The following is a 19,085-nucleotide window of genomic DNA, read 5'->3' on the forward strand; positions in this document are numbered from 1 at the left end:
TTGTTTGGAAAACAAAGTTATAAATAGTTCCGTATTAAAAAACATCATAGCTACTTATTTGGCACGCCGCGATGCCATCGTTAGCGGCAGAAATGATGATACCCAGTTGATCTCACATTTTCACTAACTGTTTAAAAATGTTTGATAACTTACTATAATCCCCGTAATATATATATATATAGTGGTCCTTTTGATAACGACCAGAATAACTGGTTTCGTCGATATACAAAACAACAGGCAAATACTTCGGCAAGCAATATTCGAACCGAAGCGTTTCTCGGGTTCTTAATGATGCTACGATTAAACGTTCTTTCTATGGGAGGCTAAACAAACAAAAGTGCACAATAAAGGCTCCATATCTCTTTCACCTGGAGTGTATTAAAATTTCTAAACGAGGATTTTGTAGGGATGGTAGGGGGTTGGATGCACCGCCGCTGGCACCCCGATGCAAGAAAAAGTCTCCGAGCTGGGAATCTTGTTCTGAAAGCACTTTGTGGAGAAAGGGCTGGCCTGGTGCTCCAGCAAGCTTGGATCTGACACTGGGAAGCTGTAGGGGTGCAGCACGGACGTGGCGCCGGGGCTGATGGGGAACAGCGGTGGCGCTGGGGCAGCGGGAGGGTAGGAAAGGATCGGATATGTAATCAGTGGTCTGCTGGACCAGAACAGTCTTCCAGCATTGGACGGCACTTTGGCCTCTAACATCTTGTCTTCTTGCCTTTGAAAAGGTGTGCTCAAGATGCTGTCAATTGCAAACGAACTGGAAAACTTGGCAGGGGATCCTTCTTCCTTGGTGGTTGTTGAAAGAACTCCGGGCATGACCTCCACGTGCTTGTCGCCCGCTCCCGGTTCCTTGAGGGGTTTGCGGCCAATGCGCTTTCTTCTGCGGCGGAAGACTCCGTCTGCGAACGTGTACTCGCTGTTTGGATTCAGCATCCAGTAGTTGTCCTTGCCCCAGGGTCTGGATGGATCACGGAGCACTTTGACGAAGCAATCGTTCAAAGAAAGGTTGTGGCGGACTGAGTTCCTCCAGCCGGTGTAGGTGCCTCGAAAGAAGGGGAATTTCTTCATCAGGTAATCGTTGATCTCGGCCAAGGTGAGGCGGCCAGTAGCCGAGTCCCTGATAGCCATGGCGATCAGAGCGATGTAGGAGTACGGGGGCTTGGGACGCCTGGTATAGGTCTTGGATTTGCCCTCGGAGCACGAGTTAGTCGGTACCGGACTGTTCGCAACGCAGTCTCCATCAGACCCCAGTTCCTCTTCCACAGAGAGGGGAGAGGGCACACTCCCCTCTGAGTCGCTGCAGACCTCACCGGGCTTATTCCCAAATCCCCTCTCCTCGAAATCTTCCAAACTCATAGTCGGCTTGTGCTTTATTTACCCTCACAGTGATTTCCGTAAGCCGGCTGAGTACCACAGGTATCAATGACACTACGAGACTGAGAGTCCTTTTATGTTAATAAAACAATTAGCACGAATGGCTTCTCTTCTGTTTCAGACAAGCTGCCGTTCACCACGATGTTGGTAACGTTGTCTTCGCAGAGCAATGGAAAGCGGAGATCGCCTTCAGTTGAGATTGTTTTTTTTTGTCAGGTTCCAGGCGCCCAGGTAGTCCTCCACTGCCAGGGACAAGTCCCTTAAATCTCCTGAGACTCGCTCAGACCTGTGTAATATCAGTATCCGAGCCGTCCAACTCACACATCGGGGGGAGGTTTGAATCACCAAGAAAATCATCAATTCACTCGCCGCATCCCGCCGCTCACCGGATAGCTCTTGATTAATATTGCTATGAATATACGTTCGGAATACTTTTAGGGAGAGGGTCTTCAATAAGTATATATTTTGAAATTGTGCTTTATATTACCTATCCCCCCCCCCCGCACTTGTTGTGTGGATTCGCCCAGGGCGGCTGTATGATTTGAATAGTGTGAAATTGACTCAGGTTGTTTCATGTTATTTTACAGTAAATAAACCAGGAGGCGTGGAAAGGGAGTGCGGAACAAGATACTACAGCACTCCAGTAGCCCCAGTTAAACTGTAAACATAACAAGTAGAATATAGCGTCTTATCTCACACAGTATTAGCAGTGAACGCGAAGTTCCGAATTCGTGATTTTTTTTCTACCTTTGGACATATTTCTCTTGCGTGACTTGTATTTAGACATTGCTAGACAAACGCCTTTGGGCGAGGAACAAGAAGACAATCAACAAACCACATGTCCGTTTAATCATGCATTCTGATCAATTCTTTTCAAATGCCGGAGAAGTATAATAAGAGCAACATCGATCAGGTATCCTGGGATAAATGCGTTTGGGCTACCCACCCTCCCAGCCTATGGCTAACGCAGAGTGATATTATGTTTTATATTTTCTAGTAACAAGACTCGAAACAAGACAAATTTTGAATGCTGTTACAAATAATTTATCAGAAGGTTTACGTGCCCGGGTCACATTGATGTGTTTATTGAGCTGACAGAGTCAAACTGAGAGCGCGTCTGTATGGTTTACAGACAGGTTAAATCATCTAATTTAACAAAACATTATATGCTTACCACTTAATTTTCTTGTATATGATTGTCAGTGGTTGCTAACTGAACGGCAACACTTCGCCTATTTTTCAAACGTGTTTTCAGCAATTTAGACAGCACGGAATTGAGTAATGTATTTCTTTACATAAAACACATCAGGTAATTTAATTATTAAGTGGTTGACCTTATTTTAGCTGCATTTATTATGCGGGGATTGCCACACAAATAAGTGCATTATACGCCTCATTAAGTCAATGAAGCGCGTGGGTAGATTATTTATCCCCCGAAAGTAACGCATTCAAGGGCTCGAAATATTGATCGTTGTGATATTCGTCAGTCCCAGGTGTGTTCTTCAATCGTAAGAAATCAAGGCCGCCTAGGAATACAGATTCCCGACAGGTTCTGGGCATGCGTGCGGAGGCGACAGATGCAGAAGTGGGACCGAGGAATTCAAAGCATTGAAAACAACATCGGACCTATAGATTCTTGGAGAGGATAGTCATTTAAAAATCACTCAAGCACTGACACATCGACAAACATGTACCGGTATGCGTGACACCTAGTCGACACAAGAAACATACACACTTATATAAACATCTCACGCAGATAACAACATGTATTTATTTAGTACAACAATTGTCTCCGGTTGTTTTTTTTTGTTTTATCTGCATCGTGTATATTTTAAAGTGGAGGCGTCGCATGTTACTTCCCTGAACATGGTATGGCGGCGCTTTCAATCACTCTGGCCACCTAGCAGTTTAAAGGTTTGCCGGAACTTTGGAGCCAAGAATTATATTAATGTTGTTCTTTGTAACAGAGCTGTGGGCATACCGTGCTTCGGTTGTGAACCTGTTGAGTTGCTCTGGTAAAACAAAGATGCCACTCCCCACGCACTCTTGCGAAAACAAAACTATTTTACTCCCGCGTAAGCTATTAAATTGATCAATGATAATAATAGTCTGTCCTGTATTAGATTTAGTTGGAGAGGCACCAAGTGAAATAGATTCCCGATTTAGTTTCCGGTTATTTTAAGTTTATACTGAACGTTTGGATAAGGCGAACTGGATGTTTGGTTAAAATGCCAGATCATGTTAACAATATGATAACTCTAATTCCACCGGCAGATCACAGTGGTTTAAACCAGCACACTTCCCAAATGACAACATGCTTGCTAAATTTTGAGATTAGCCTGATGCATACAGTTAGGTGAGAAATAACTTCAGAGGCGCTTATATGCCAGGTATTGCGAGCTGACAGTTGCTTTCATTGAATTTGAAGTTGTCGACATCTAGTTATCCTGAGCCACAAGACACTCGCACAAATGGCACATTTAGCTCTGCATACTTTCCGACTGCAGCCTAAACTTTTCACCTTGGTGAAGAGCAAACTGTCTCGTGGAACGTCTGTTGGCATTAAAAATGTAAAACCAGTTGAACACCTTTGTGAACAGGCGCATTCCACTTTTACTGTCTTGATTCACTCAGATAGGGTAAGGGTTCCCATTAAAGTAGGAAAGTGTTGGCTCAGAACCACACTGCAAAAGTTGTGTGCGTAATCCGGTTTAAATACTAAATCATGAACCATGATGTGTTGATGATCGGTGAAACATTGAGGTAAACTATCAAGCATCACGTGGAATCTGGTGTGAAGGTGTGTTTCTTTTGTTATAAACTATGTTTTGAGACGCTATCTTCAGTTTAATGGACGTGAATATTGACAGCACAGATTTGCTCGCAACAGGATCCTAGTGAAAGTGCCACAAAAATGACAGGATAATTTGCTGTAGTGGTAGCAGCTGAGAGATAAATGAAGAACAATACCTGGACGAGCATCCATGTTTTCTTATAGATGGTGTCACAACATGTTTTTATGTCAAAGACCTTTGTTTAACTTCAAATCTAAAAGGCAGAGGTTTTGATTATTGTCAGGACTGCATCCAAGTGTCAGCCTGGATAATGTGGCCAGGTCCTTGGAATGGGAACTCAATCTCCAACCATTTGGCTCCATGTCAAAGTGAAAGCTGAGTCGAGTTTATCATCATATGCACAGGTATATGTATGCGCAGGTGTAATGAAGTACTTACTTAGACCATAAGACCATAAGACATAGGAGCAGAATCAGGCCATTCAGCCCATCAAGTCTGCTCTGCCATTCCATCATGGCTGATCCCGGATCCCACTCAACACCATACACTTGCTGTCTCGCCGTATCCTTTGATGCCCTGACCAATCAGGAAACAATCAACTTCCGCCTTAAATATACACACAGACTTAGCCTCCATCTGTGGCAGAGCATTCCACAGATTTACTACTCGATGGCTAAAAATAAAATCCTCCTTACCTCTGTTCTCAAGAGTCACCCCTCAGTTTTGAGGCTGTGGCCTCTAGTTCTTGATATATCCTCTCCACATCCACCCTATCTAGTCCTTCCAACCTTCAGTAGGTTTCGATGAAATCCCACACATTCTTCTAAATTCCAGTGAGTACAGGCCCAAAGCTGCCAAATGGTGCTCATATGTTAACCCCTTCATTCCTGGAATTATCCTTGTGAACCTCCTTCTTCATTGCCAACACATCCTTTCTGAGATATGGGGCCCAAAACGGTTGACAATACTCTAAGAGTGGCCTGACTAGCATCTTATAAAGGCTCAGCGTTATCTCCTTGCTTTTATGTTCTGTTCCCCTTGAAATGCCAACATTGCATTTGCCTTGTTTCCCACAGACTCAACCTGTAAATTAACCTTCTGGGAGTCTTGCAGCAACATTGCTGACACATAACATCATATAAGCAGCATTCAAAAGAAAAAGATAAATTAAACATACACTCAGGTGTCACTTTATTAAGTACAGGAGTGGCCCATCCACTTCAAGACTTGATGTGTTGGTGTTCAGGGATACTCTTCTGCACACCACTGTTGAAAATCATGGTTATTGGAGTTACTGTCGCCTTCCTGTCAGTTTGAACACAGTTGGCTGTTCTCTTCTGACCTCACTAACAAGGCATTTTTGCCCACAGAACTGCCACTCATTGGATGAAATTTTGTCTGTATACACCATTCTCTGTAAATTCCAGGACTGCAGTGCATGAAAGTATCAGGAGATCAACATTTTTCTGAGAAACTCAAATGATCTCATTTGGCACAAGCAATCAATCCATGGTCAAAGTCACTTAGATCACACTTTTCCCCTCATTCTGATGTTTGGTCTAAACTACAGCAGAACCTGTAGACCACACCTTGCATGTTTTTATGCATTAAGTTGCTGCTGCATGATTGGTTGATTAGATATATGCAATATATGCATTAACAAGCAGGCATCCAGGTGTACCTAATATAATGGTCACTGATTGATATCATCACACAAATGTAAGCTTCCTGTGAAAGGCATGGGAAAGGCCTATAACAAAGACTGACGTTGCATTGCATCTCTCATGGAAAGGAGGAATCTCCTTGGCAGAGTCAGGATGCTTCCTGATTCTCGAGTAACCAAATGTATATATCCTGCTTAGAGCCATTGTATCATGACACAGAAGCATGCACTTCTGTTTTCAGGGATGGATGTGCACTCATACCCATCTAAAATGAAAGAACATTCACTCTGTTAACCATCAAAGAAACGTACGTATTGCAACAGCTCTCCAGTTCCCTGCAGTGCCTTCTTCCTACCTCCACATTAGGTTGTGTTGCTGCTGTGCTTGGCCGTCTCCCATTGTATATCTCATTTAGCATCATTTACCATCCACTAATCCCCATTGTAGTCCTGTCAATCTTTGTCAAATAAATTAATTAAAAATTTCATATCAACAGAGAAATTAATGTAGATCATAAAGTATAGAACATTACAGCACAGTACAGCTGACATTTTAACCTACTCTAAAATCAATCTAACCATTCCCTTTTACATCACCCTCCTTTTTTTTATTTAGATACAGTGCGGAATATGTCCTTCCAGCCCTTTGTGCCACGCCGCCCAGCAATCCCCTGATTTAATCCTAGCCAAATTACTGAACAATTTTCAATAACCAGTTAACCTACCAACTGGTATGTCTGTGGACTGTGGGAAAAAATCTGAGCAGAAGGAGGAAACCCACATGGTCACGGGGAGAATGAACAAGCTCTTTACAGAGAGGCGGGAATTGAATCTACTGTAAAGCATTGTGTTAACCACTATACTACTGTGCCACCCTTTATATCATCCATTTTTATTTCATCCATGTGTCTATCTAAGTGTTTCTTAAATGCCCCTCGTGTATTTGCCTCCTCTACCGTCCCTGGCATGGTGTTCCACAAACCAACCACTCTGTGTGAGGAATCTACCCCTGACATCCCCCCTATACTTCCCTCCAATCACCTTAATATTTTGCCCCCTTGCAAATCGATTGACTGTAATTTAATATTGGGGGCATGTATCCCGAAAGTTATTAATTACTGGTTAATTTTTGTACTTAGAAAAGTAATTAGTAGAACTGGACTATCACTGATGGGAAATTATATCATTAATCAAATGTGTTATGTCTTCAAAATGAAGCACAGTTGCAATAGGCAATGATTATAGATTGTCATTCCTGGTACTGTTTCTCTTACAAATTTGCGAACGTTGTATATTGGTGAAAATGATGAGCTTGGAAATGTGTACAGCTAGACTTTTTTAATAAGTAAATGAGTTAAGTACTTTTCAAATAGAGTCAATTAAATTTCAGTTCAAAGGTACATGTGGAGTGTACATCAAGCATAGGGTCTAAATGTTCATACAATTAAAGCAATAAAGATTCAGATATTTCTTAAAGCAAAGAAATTGTGATAATGCATGAACTGGTGATAGAACTTAGGAGTATGAAGTTTTGAAGTGTTTGACCTAATACTCCAACATATGAAAACAGTCATATGCAACGCCATTGAACGAAAGTATTGTAACACACCTGAAGCATCCATTTAGTGACTTGACATAGAAAAATCAAAGATCTCCTTCGCCAGGCTGTGGAGTAAAGTTAATATAACACATACCAGTGAACCAGCCAGCTTGTACTCACACCCCTATACTCACCTTCTTATTCTGGCTTCTGTCTCCTTCCTTTCCAGTCCTGACGAAGGGTCTCAGCCTCAAACACTGATTCCCTTCCATAGCAACACTCACAACACGCTGGAGGAACTCAGCAGGTTGGGCAGCATCAGTGGAAATGATGAGTCGACATTTTGGGCCGGAACCTTTCATCAGGACTGCAGAGGGAAGGGGCAGACACCCTATAAAGAAGGTGGGGGGAGGGTGGGAAGGAGAAGGCTGGTAGGTTCCAGGTGAAAAACCAGTAAGGGGAAAGACAAAGGGGTGGGGGAGAGGAAGCAGGGAGGTGATAGGCAGGAAAGGTGAAGAAGGAATAGGGGAAAACACAATGGACCTGCTGAGTTCCTCCAGCATGTTGTGAGTGTTGCTTTGATCCCAGCATCTGCAGATTATTTTGTGTTTACGATTCCCTTCCACAGCTGTCACCTGACCTCTGAGGACCAGCCATTCACTCCAATCAGTCTAGCTTTCATGAGATTTCTCCCATGTTTCTTTAACATTGTCCTTAAAAACATATACATAACTTAATTCAATCACTCCCATTTTCTTACCATTTTTTGCAGATAAACATTTCTTCTGAATTTCTTGCTATATTTCTTCAAGACTGACTGACATTATTGTTTATGCTCATCCACATTAATGGAAGCAATCCCCCTGCTTCTATTCTAACAAAACATTTCATAGTTTTAAAAACCCTGTCAATTGTCTTCTCGGTCTTCTTTTCACATAGAAAAGAGACCTACTTTGGGCATTCCTCCCTAATATGTTCATCTTTGTGTTTCCGGTATAATCCCAGCACATCTTCTCTGTACCCTATTCAATGATTCAATTCCTTTTAGTCCATTTCATCATTCCTGAGAGGCAAAAACTAATGGGGAAATATTGCATGAAAGAAATTGTGCAAATTTATTAAAAAATCATTTAAAATCTGATTTTGTTTCACTCTTTCGAATGAAATGGAATATTGAATGAGATTAAAATTTGCACCTTTCACTTTAACAAATCATCCCAAATTGAAGGTCTTGAAATCAGATGATATTCTAATTGACAAACCATAATTCATCATCATTTTATGGTGTGCCATGATGTAGGCGATCATGGTCTCATGACCATTATTATCCTTGGCAATTTTTTCTGCAGAAGTGGTTTGCCATTGCCTTCTTCTGGGCAGCCTCTTTACAAGCCAGGTGACCCCAGCCATTATCAATACTCTTCAGAGATTGTCTGCCCGACGTTGGTGGTCACATAACCAGGACTGGTGATATGCACCAGCTGCTCATACAACTATACATCACCTGCTCCCATGGCTTCACATGACCCTGACTGGGGGAGCTAAGCAGATGCTACACCTTGTCCAAGGGTGATCTGAAGGCTATCAGAGGGAAAGAGTGCCTTACACATCCTTTGGTAGAGACGTATCTCACCCTGCCACCTAATCCATAATAATGCCTCATATTTGGGTGACAAGTGACTTCCCTGAAGGACATTCGTCACTCAATTAGATATGCCAGCTGGAGAACAAAACCTGCCACCCAGAACATAACACAACGGAGTGTGGCTCAATTTCTCACTAGGTGGCTGAGCCTTAGAGCTTGGGAGGCAAATGGGGCTTGTCAACTACATGCGCAAACAATTTGCTCATAGAACAAATGCAAACATGTTCACAAATAAGATGCCACCCGATTTAGGATTCCACAGTGGTGCAGCCAGTATAACTGCTGCTTTACAGATCCAGCGACGTTGGTTCAATCCTGACCTTTGGTGATGTGGGTGTGTGGAGTCTGCATGTTCTCCCTATGACAGTGTGTGTTTCTCTGGTTGCTCCAATTTCCCCCCATATCTTCAAGAAATGTATGTTGGTAGGTTAAATGGCTATTGTAAGATCACCAATACTGTGTAGATGAGTGCTGGAATCCTGGGGCAGTTCATGGGAAAGTGATGGAGATAAAATAGCTTCGGGTAGGATTAATGTCAAGAGGTGCTTGATGGTTGACATGAATTTGGTGGGCTGATGGGACAACTTCTGTGTTGTATCTCTGGTTATAATTTTCAAATCTTATAACATTTTTAAGGTACGAAGATACTTAGAATATTTTTACTCTTTAAAAATTCAGTGCCTCTTTTAAAGTTTCAAGTCTAGTAATAAAGTTGTCATATTAACTATTCACTGATCAAAAAGTCTTCAATCACTGAAAGTTCAAAGGCTGTTATGTTTTGGATAAATAAAGGTGGTTTTCCACTACCCCACCCTCATATTATAGACCATAAAACATAGGAGCAGAATTAGGCCATTCAGCCCATTAAGTCTGCACTATCATTCCACCATATTGTTAATGAGGTAATTATTTAATTCTCCACCCCAGTGAGATTCCCTTCTTTCATCCACTAACAAGGTCTTCCCTATGATATATTCACTTGTCTCCTGTCTCTTCCTACAATTTTTCTTCTAAAGTTTCTTCTCTGTTCATGATTCTTAGTGATTCCTTTTCCGGTTTTGCTTTCCCAAATCTTTGTCCTATTATTTCCTTATATCTTTGATAGGCCAAGTGAATTGCCTTGGGTGAGAAACTAGTGTGATTGGTTGTTGGTGGCATCTGATAGTCTCGTGAGACCATGGATCTGCGCCTGGAAAGTCTTGCTTCTGTGCCATCGCGGTGAGGCGGCACTGGGGTGTCCTCTCCAGGGCGCAGGCCTGGGCAAGGTTGTATGGAAGACCAGCAGTTGCCCATGCAGAAAGCCTCCCCTCTCCACGACACCGATGTTGTCCAAGGAAAGGGCAAGGGCCGATGCAGCTTGGTACCAGTGTCGTCGCAGGAGATGCCAATGAGGTTGAAGGCAACGTTGGACTGCCTTAGGGACTCCAGCTCCGGGTTTGTCCTCAGGGTTTACTCCCGAAGCCTTTCCCATGAGTGGGTATGGCTGCAAGGCAGCGGAGGTTTGAAATCAGAGTTTTCCCTCTCTTAGATGGACTGCCTTCCCAGGCTGACGAGCTCCATCTACCCAAAGCATTGGTTTTAAGGTGCCAGGACCTGCCTTCACACCTTCTCCTGTCAGTAGAGACAGTTCCGCTGGGCTTAGAGGCTAAGCCACACGAGAAGGCCAGGAGTTGGACTTGGTTGACAGAGGCTATTTGAGGCACATGCCATGAGGAGCACCTCTAGGTAGTGGGAACTTGTCCCCACTACCACTCCTCGGCTTGACAACCTTGGAACCAATTAGTGGTTGGTTTCTGTTGTTAACTTATGACAATTGAATAACTTCATTCTTATTTCTTTGCAATATATTTTGGATTCTGATATCCTATTCACTCTGGTGCGATAATTTTTTTTTGTTCACAGGAGACTCCTAGAGTAAACCACATACATAACAAGAGCAACAGTAGCCACAGTGATGAGCACTTAAACATTAGGATCATGCAAGGATAGCAGTGCGTTTTGTAGAATGATAGAAAACTTGTATAGGACTGTGATGTGATGATTGCTGAAGATATGGGAGGAGAAGAACACAGTTGTAGGCTTAATACCAAATCAGCAAAAAGATACACATTTTGCAGTACTGGAAATGGATATCATCAATACCCTGGGGTGCATTTTCCAGGGTTCAGAGAATTGTACTGTCTTGTAAGGTTGGATAATCAAGTACAGCGAGTAAAGTCTAAGTTTGGTGTTTTAGGCCAAGAAAATATAGACCTATAGAAAAACAGAAGACCCATGGGAGACCGAGGGTAGTTATGGAGGATTGTTTTGTAATTGGATGCCTATGACTAATGCTGGGACCCTGGCTCTTTGTCATGTACATGAAAAATTTGAATATGGATGTGAGAGACCTTACATTTGCAGATGAGAGGGAGATTGAGAGAGTTATTGAAAGAGTGGGTGCTAATCTCAAACTCCAGAGAGAAAGCAATGTTTTGATGAAGTGTGCTGAAAAATAATAAAATAACTTTAATCTGGACGAATATAAAGTGATGAATTTTGGGAGCACTACTGAGGCTAAGATATACACAATGAATGGTAAGGACTTCTGAGGAACAGAAGGGACTTGGAGTAGAAGTCCATAGGTTCTAGGAGATGGAAATGTAGGTAGACAATGTGTTTTGGAAGGACCCTCAATACAGAAGTAGAGAGATTATAGTTCAACTTTATTAAATATTGCTCAGACCTCAGCTGGAGTGAAGTTCTGGTCAGCAAGATATAGAGAGGATATATTAGTACCAAAGAGGGTGCAGAGGTGATTCTCTCGAATGTTGTCTGTGATGGAACAGTTCACTTATCAGGAGAGACTGAAGAAATTAGGTCTTTTCTCCCTGGAGCAGAGGACATTACAGAGAGGTCATGTTTCAGCTATATAAAATTATTCAGGGTATAGATCTGGTAGACTTCAAGAAATGTTTCCCCATTACAGAGGTAGATAAAACTAATGTTTTGTGTCGGGTGGAAGAGGTATGAGGGGAAAATCTTCTTCACCCAGAAAGAGTTAAGTAACTGGAATGCACTGCCTTGGAGACTAGTTGAAGCTGGGTTGCTGATTGCATTAAAGATGTAGCCAGATCTTGAACTTGAACTTGATGAACACTTGAAATGTTTAGGAGGAGAGGGCTATGGACCGAGTGCTGGGCAATGGGGTTAATATGGAAAGGTGCCGACTGGTTAGCGTGGATGAATTGGTCAGAATGGCATGCTTCCAATATTTATAATCCTATGATTCACGATTCTGTGAACAATAGTAAAGGAGATCTGCTGCAGGGCATTTTCCTACAAGAGCACAAACAAAACATGAAAAAAAAACAGCATAGAATGTGGTAAATACAAAATAATGTTGTTGATATCCAGTCTGATGAACTGGAGATCAGTGAAGTAAAAGTTATATTTTTAGCTCTGTTTGGTTAGAATGTGTCCAACAAGGCATGAGGTTGATAATCGTTGGTGACAGATTAGTGACTCTCTCTCTCTGTTGGTGTTGTTTTCTGTTATTATGCTGGGAACCTCTACAAACATGATGCTGTCAGGTACCCACCCATACTTGCACAGATCACAAACAGGTATGTTGATATTTTCCAGGGGAAAACCACACTCATAAACAAAGTAGAGGCTCATAGAGATCACATGCCGCAGCTCTTCATGCAAGTTCCATATCCGGAAGTACATTGTACAACTTAAGTAGCAGTACAAAGTTGAGATAGGAATATTAAAATTCAAACTATATGGACACAGATAACCGCTACATGATGTAAATGGTATTCTCTTCATGTCATTGCTCTTACTTTAGGGATTCACTATAAAATGATACGTTTTTAGTTCCTTCCAAAGATAAAGTGAATGGAATCTGGCAAGTTCCAATAATTTACTATTCCATCCACCTACAACATCATAACAAATCTTGGACCTTGCACACCCGAGAATTTGCAGAGCATGAAGCAAGTACTTCAAGAGCAGCAGAAGGGACAGCTCAACTCATTGTTCTGTAGTGATGTGAAGACGGTAAATTGTGTATGAACACTGGTACGAATGTGTATGCAGCCACAGGACAACAAATTTCATGGCATATGCCAATGGTAATAGACCTGATTCTGATACTGGTCTTTGAATGGAGAACAGAGTTGAAGTGTTGTTGTATTGGAATGTTTTGCACCATTGTTAGCTGCTACCATTTAGTTCGTCATGTGTAAATTTCACTAAGACCACAACTGAGTACGTTTCACAAAAGTATGGTTTAGCAAACTGAAAACATCTGCAAACCAAGGAAGTAATTAAAAGGACCATAAACAATTAATGCAGTATTATTACATACTCAAGCCAGTACTTCCAATCTGTGTCTTGTAAGGCATGAAAATGCCCCACGCAGGCCTCTCATGGTCTGAGTCGACGTTCCCTCCCCTCCCAAGACAGTATGTACCTGCCATGGTGGATGACTATTGTACACATGGTACAAATTCCAAAAAAATCAACATGCCTGTACAGATGGGCAGGATCAGAATCAGAATCAGGTTTATTATCACCGGCATGTGACGTGAAATTTGTTAACTTAGTAGCAGCAGTTCAAAGAAATACATAATCTAGCAGAGAGAGAGAAAATAATAAATAAAATAAGGCATAATAATAAGTTAAGAAGTAAACCAATTATGTATATTGAATAGATTAAAAATAAACCTGCAAAAATAGAAATACTGTATCTTAAAAAAAGGTGAGTTAGTGTCTAAAGCTTCAATGCCCATTCAGGAATCGGATGGCAGAGGGGAAGAAGCTGTTCCTGAGTTGCTGAGAGTGTGCCTTCAGGCTTTTGTACCTCCTACCTGATGGTAACAGTGAGAAAAGGGCATGCCCTGGGTGCTGGAGGTCCTTAATAATGGACGTTGCCTTTCTGATGCATTTCTCCTTGAAGATATCCTGGGTACTTTGTAGGCTGGTACCAAAGATGGAGCTGACTAGATTTACAGCCCTCTTCAGCTTTTTTCGGTCCTGTGCAGTAGCCGCTCCATACCAGAGAGTGATACAGCCTGTCAGAATGCTCTCCATGGTACAACTATAGAAGTTTTTAAGTGTATTTGTTGACATGCCAAATCTCTTCAAACTCCTAATGAAGTATAGCCACTGTCTTGCCTCTTTTATAACTACATCGATATGTTGGAACCACATTAGATCCTCAGAGATCTTGACATCCTAGAACTTAAAACTGCTCACCCTTTCTACTTCTGATCACTCTATGAGGATTGGTATCTGTTCCTTCATCTTACCCTACCTGAAGTCCACAATCAGCTCTTTCGTCTTACTGACATTGAGTGCCAGGTTGTTGCTCACTCCTGTACGCCCTCTTGTCACCACCTGAGATTCTACCAACAATAGTTGTATCATCAGCAAATTTATAGATGGTATTTGAGTCCACAACAGATTCACCTCAGTAGGTGTAAATATTTTCTTCGGCGGTTTGAATGGGGCACGACTGCGCAAGCGCGAAGAGGTCGGCCAGTGAGAATCTTGGGAAGAGTTTAAAAAGAAGACAGCTTTACAGAGTGGGTGTCAGAGGAGCAGGCGACAGAGTAGGAAGGCTTTGGCTCAATGGGGCTTTGGTGATAACAGGTCAAGGTGAGGTAGGTTATCTGTTTAGAATACAGACAGGAAGTATGTGTGTGAGGCCGGTTTTTTGTGCTCGGAATCAGACGTGGGAGGTCCTGGAGACTCCCAGCTGCTAGAACGGCCACATCTGCACCAGATGTGTCGAGCTGCAGCTCCTAAGGGACCGTGTTAGGGAACTGGAGATGCAGCTTGATGACCTTCATCTGGTCAGGGAGAGTGAGGAGGTGATAGAGAGGAGCTATAGGCAGGTAGTCACTCCGGGGCCTGGGGAGACAAATAAGTGACAGTCAGGAGAGGGAAGGGCAAGAAGCAGATGCTAGAGAGTACCCCAGTGGCTATCCCCCTTAACAATAAGTACTCCTGTTTGAGTACTTTTGGGGGAGACGGCCTACCTGGGGGAAGCAACAGTGGTCACGCCTCTGGCGCAAAGTCTGGCCCTGTGGCTCAGAAGGGTAGGGAAAGGAAGAGAATGGCAGCAGTGATAGGGGACTCTATAGTTAAGGGGTCAGACAGGAGATTCTGTGGACACAGGAAAGAAATATGGATGGTAGTTTGCCTCCCAGGTGCCAGGATCCGGGATGTTTCTGATTGTGTCCATGATATCTTGAAGTGAGAAAGAGAACTGCCAGAGGTCGTGGTACATATTGGGACCAACGACATAGGTAGGAAAAGGGAGGAGGTCCTGAAAGCAGACTACAGGGATCTAGGCAGGAGGTTGAGAAGCAGGACCTCAAAGGTAGTATTCTCGGGATTACTGCCTGTGCCACGTGACAGTGAGTATAGGAATAGATTGAGGTGGAGGATAAATGTGTGGTTGAGGGATTGGAGCAGGGGGCAGGGATTCAGATTTCTGGATCTTTCGGACCTCTTCTGGAGCATGTGTGACCTGTACAAAAAGGACAGGTTGCACTTGAATCCCAGGGGGACCAATATCTTGGCAGGGAGGTTTGCAAAGGCTATTGGGGAGAGTTTAAACTAGAATTGCAGGGGTGTGGGAACTGAACTGAAGTGACAGAGGAAAGGGAGGTTGGCTCACAAATAGAGAAAGCTTGGAGACAGTGCAAAAGGGAGAATAGGCAGGTGATAGAGAAGGGATGCACTCAGACTGATGGTTTGAGATGTGTCTATATTAATGCAATGAGTATTTTGAATAAAGCGGATGAGTTTAGAGCATGGATCAGCACTTGGAGCTATGATGTTGTGGCCATTACAGAGACTTAGATGATGCAGGGGCAGGAATGGCTGCTTCAAGTACCAGGCTTTAGATGTTTCAGAAAGGACAGGAGGGAGGCAAAAGAGGTGGGATGTGGCACTGTTGGTCAAAGATAGTGTCATGGCTGCAGAAAAGGAGGAAGTCATGGATGGGTTGTCTACGGAGTCTCTGTGGGTGGAAGTTAGGAATAGGAATGGGTCAATAACTCTACTGGGTGTTTTTTATAGGCCACCCAATAGTAAAAGGGACATCGAGGAGCAGATAGAGAGACAGATTCTGGAAAGGAGTGGTAATAACAGGGTTGTCGTGGTGGGAGATTTTAATTTCCCAAATATTGATTGGCATCTCCCTGGAGTGAAAGGTTCTGATGGGGTAAAGTTTGTTAGGTGTTTTCAGGAAAGTTTCTTGATACAATATATAGATAAGCCTGCAAGAGGAGAGGCTGTACTTGATCTGGTATTGGGAAATGAACCTGGTCAGGTGTCAGGTCTCTCAGTGGGAGAGCATTTTGGAGACAGTGATCATAATTCTATCTCCTTTTCCATAGCATTGGAGAAGGATAGGAACAGACAAGTTTAGGTAATTTTTAATTGGAAATATGAGGCTATCAGGTAGGAACTTGGAAGCATAAATTGGAAACAGATATTCTCAGGGAAACATATGGAAGAAATGTGGCAAATATTCAGGGGATATTTATGTGGATTTCTGCATAGATACATTCCAATGACACAGGGAAAGGATGGTAGGGTACAGGAACTATGGTGTACAAAGGCTGTTGTAAATATAGTCAAGAAGAAAAGAAGAGCTTACGAAAGGTTTAAAAAACTAGGTAATGATAGAGATCTAGAAGATTGTAAGGCTGGCAAGAAGGAGTTTAAGAATGAAACTAGGAGAGCCAGAAGGGACCATGAGAAGGCCTTGGCGGACAGGATTAAGGAAAACCCCAAAGCATTCTACAAGTATGTGAAGAGCAAGAGGATAAGATGTGAGAGAACAGGACCAATCAAGTGTGACAGTGGAAAAGTGTCCGGAGGAGATGACAAAGGTACTTAATGAATACTTTGCTTTAGTATTCACTATGGAAAAGGATCTTGGCAATTGTAGGGATGACTTGCAGCAGACTGTAAAGCTTAAGCATGTAAATATTAAGGAAGATGATGTGCTGGAGTTTTTGGAAAGCATTAAGTTGGATAAGTCACCGGGACCGGACGGGATGTACCCCAGGGCACTGTGGGAAGCGAGGGAGGAGATTGTTGAGCCTCTGGCGATGATCTTTGCATCATCATTGAAGATGGGAGAAGTTCCGGAGGGTTGGAGGGTTGCGGATGTTGTTCCCTTATTCAAGAAAGGGAGTAGGGATAGCCCAGGAAATTATAGACCAGTGAGTCTTACTCCGGTGGTTGGTAAGTTGATGGAGAAGATCTTGAGAGGCAGGATTTATAACATTTGAAGAAGCATAATATGATTAGGAATAGTCAGCATGGCTTTGTCAAAGGCAGGTCGTACCTTACAAGCCTGATTAAATTTTTTGAGGATGTGACTAAACACATTGATGAAGGTAGAGCCACAGATGTAGTGTATATGGATTTCAGCAAGGCATTTGATAAGGTATTTCATACAAGGCTTATTGAGAAGGGAAGGAGGCATGGGATCCAAGGGGACATTGCTTTGTGGATCCAAAACAGGCTTGCCCACAGAAGGAAAAGAGTGGTCATATTCTGCATGGAGGCCGGTGACCAGTGGTGTGCCTCAGGAATCTGTTCTGGGACCCCCTACTCTTTGTGATTTTTATAAGTGACCTGGATGAGGAAGTGGAGGGATGTGTTAGTAAATTTGCTGATGACACAAAGGTTGGTGGTGTTGTGGATAGTGTGGAGGGCTGTCAGAGGTTACAACGGGACATTGATAAGATGCGAAACTGGGCTGAGAAGTGGCAAATGGAGTTCAACCCAGATAAGTGTGAGGTGGTTCATTTTGGTAGGTTAAATATGATGGCAGAATATAGCATTAATGGCAAGACTCTTGGTAGCGTGGAGGATCAGAGAGATCTTGGGGTCCGAATCCATAGGACACACAAAGCTGCTACACAGGTTGACTCTATGGTTAAGAAGGCATACGGTGCATTGGCCTTCATCAATCGTGGGACTGAATTTAGGAGCCAAGAGGTAATGTTGCAGCTATATAGGACCCTGGTGAGATCACACTTGGAGTATTGTGCTCAGTTCTGGTTGCCTCACTACAGGAAGGACGTGGAAACCATAGAAAGGGTGCAGAGGAGATTTACAAGGATGTTGCTTGGATTGGGGAGCATGCCTTATGAGAATAGGTTGAGTGAACTCGGCCATCGTTTTAAGTAACCAAATGTTCATCGCTCTCATCTCAAGGGTAATAATGGATAGAGAATAAATGTTGAAAATGCCCAGGATGGATCGAGAGTTAAAAAACTAATGCTACCCAGGATGGATTCCTCAGACAGATATGTTTTCTGCAATTTGTACTGGAGGAGTTGGTCTGCCAAACTGATCTGATCTCTTCATTAACAAAAAAAAAACACAGGGCTGCTTTATAGATCAAGACCATTTTTGCTATGGGGTAGCTTTAAACAGCTTGTTTCAAATTCTGATACTGGTCAAGGTCTCTTTCCTGTACTCTGTGCAGTTGATCTTTAAACACCGTCTTTCAGAAAAAAGGTGTTCCCAAATAACTCCTTTTAGTTCCTGCCTAATGCCTTTGTAATTTGTCCTACTCCAATTTAAAACTCTCCCACCAGGACCATACCTATTGTTATCTAGAGCTACCTGGAAAGTTAAAGAATTGTGGTCACTGTTTCCTAACTGCTCACACACTGAAAGGTCAGTCACCTGGCCAGGCTCATTACCCAACACTAGGTCCAATACAGCCCCTTCTCTCATTGGACCGTCCATGTATTGATCTTATAAATGCTCCTGGTTGCACTTAGCAAGTTCAGCCCCACCTAAACCCCTTGCACTAAGTATGTCCCAGTTTATATTAGGGAAGTTGAAGTCCCTCATGACAACAACCCTATTATTTCTACACATTTCCTCAATCAGTTTACATATCTGCTCTTCGATGTCCCAGTGTCTATTGGGGGGAGGGTCTGTGGTACAATCCCATCAGTGTGTTTGCACTGTTTCCTATTTTTGAGTTCTACCCAAATGAACTCAGTGTCTGAACCCTCTGTTATGTCTCCACTGAGT

At 42.8% G+C, this 19,085-nt stretch overlaps 1 protein-coding gene across 1 annotated transcript; it reads right to left on the reverse strand.

Moving 5' to 3' along the window:
- Positions 1-387: 387 nt before the first annotated feature.
- On the reverse strand, positions 388-1,356 carry LOC140212341 (forkhead box protein Q1-like). The gene has a single exon (XM_072283044.1). It carries the CDS (start codon positions 1,354-1,356, stop codon positions 388-390), a length of 969 nt encoding a protein of 322 aa, XP_072139145.1.
- Between the last annotated feature and the right edge of the window lie 17,729 nt (positions 1,357-19,085).

Source organism: Mobula birostris, chromosome 19 (assembly GCF_030028105.1).
Source record: "Mobula birostris isolate sMobBir1 chromosome 19, sMobBir1.hap1, whole genome shotgun sequence".
Classification (NCBI taxonomy): domain Eukaryota; kingdom Metazoa; phylum Chordata; class Chondrichthyes; order Myliobatiformes; family Myliobatidae; genus Mobula; species Mobula birostris.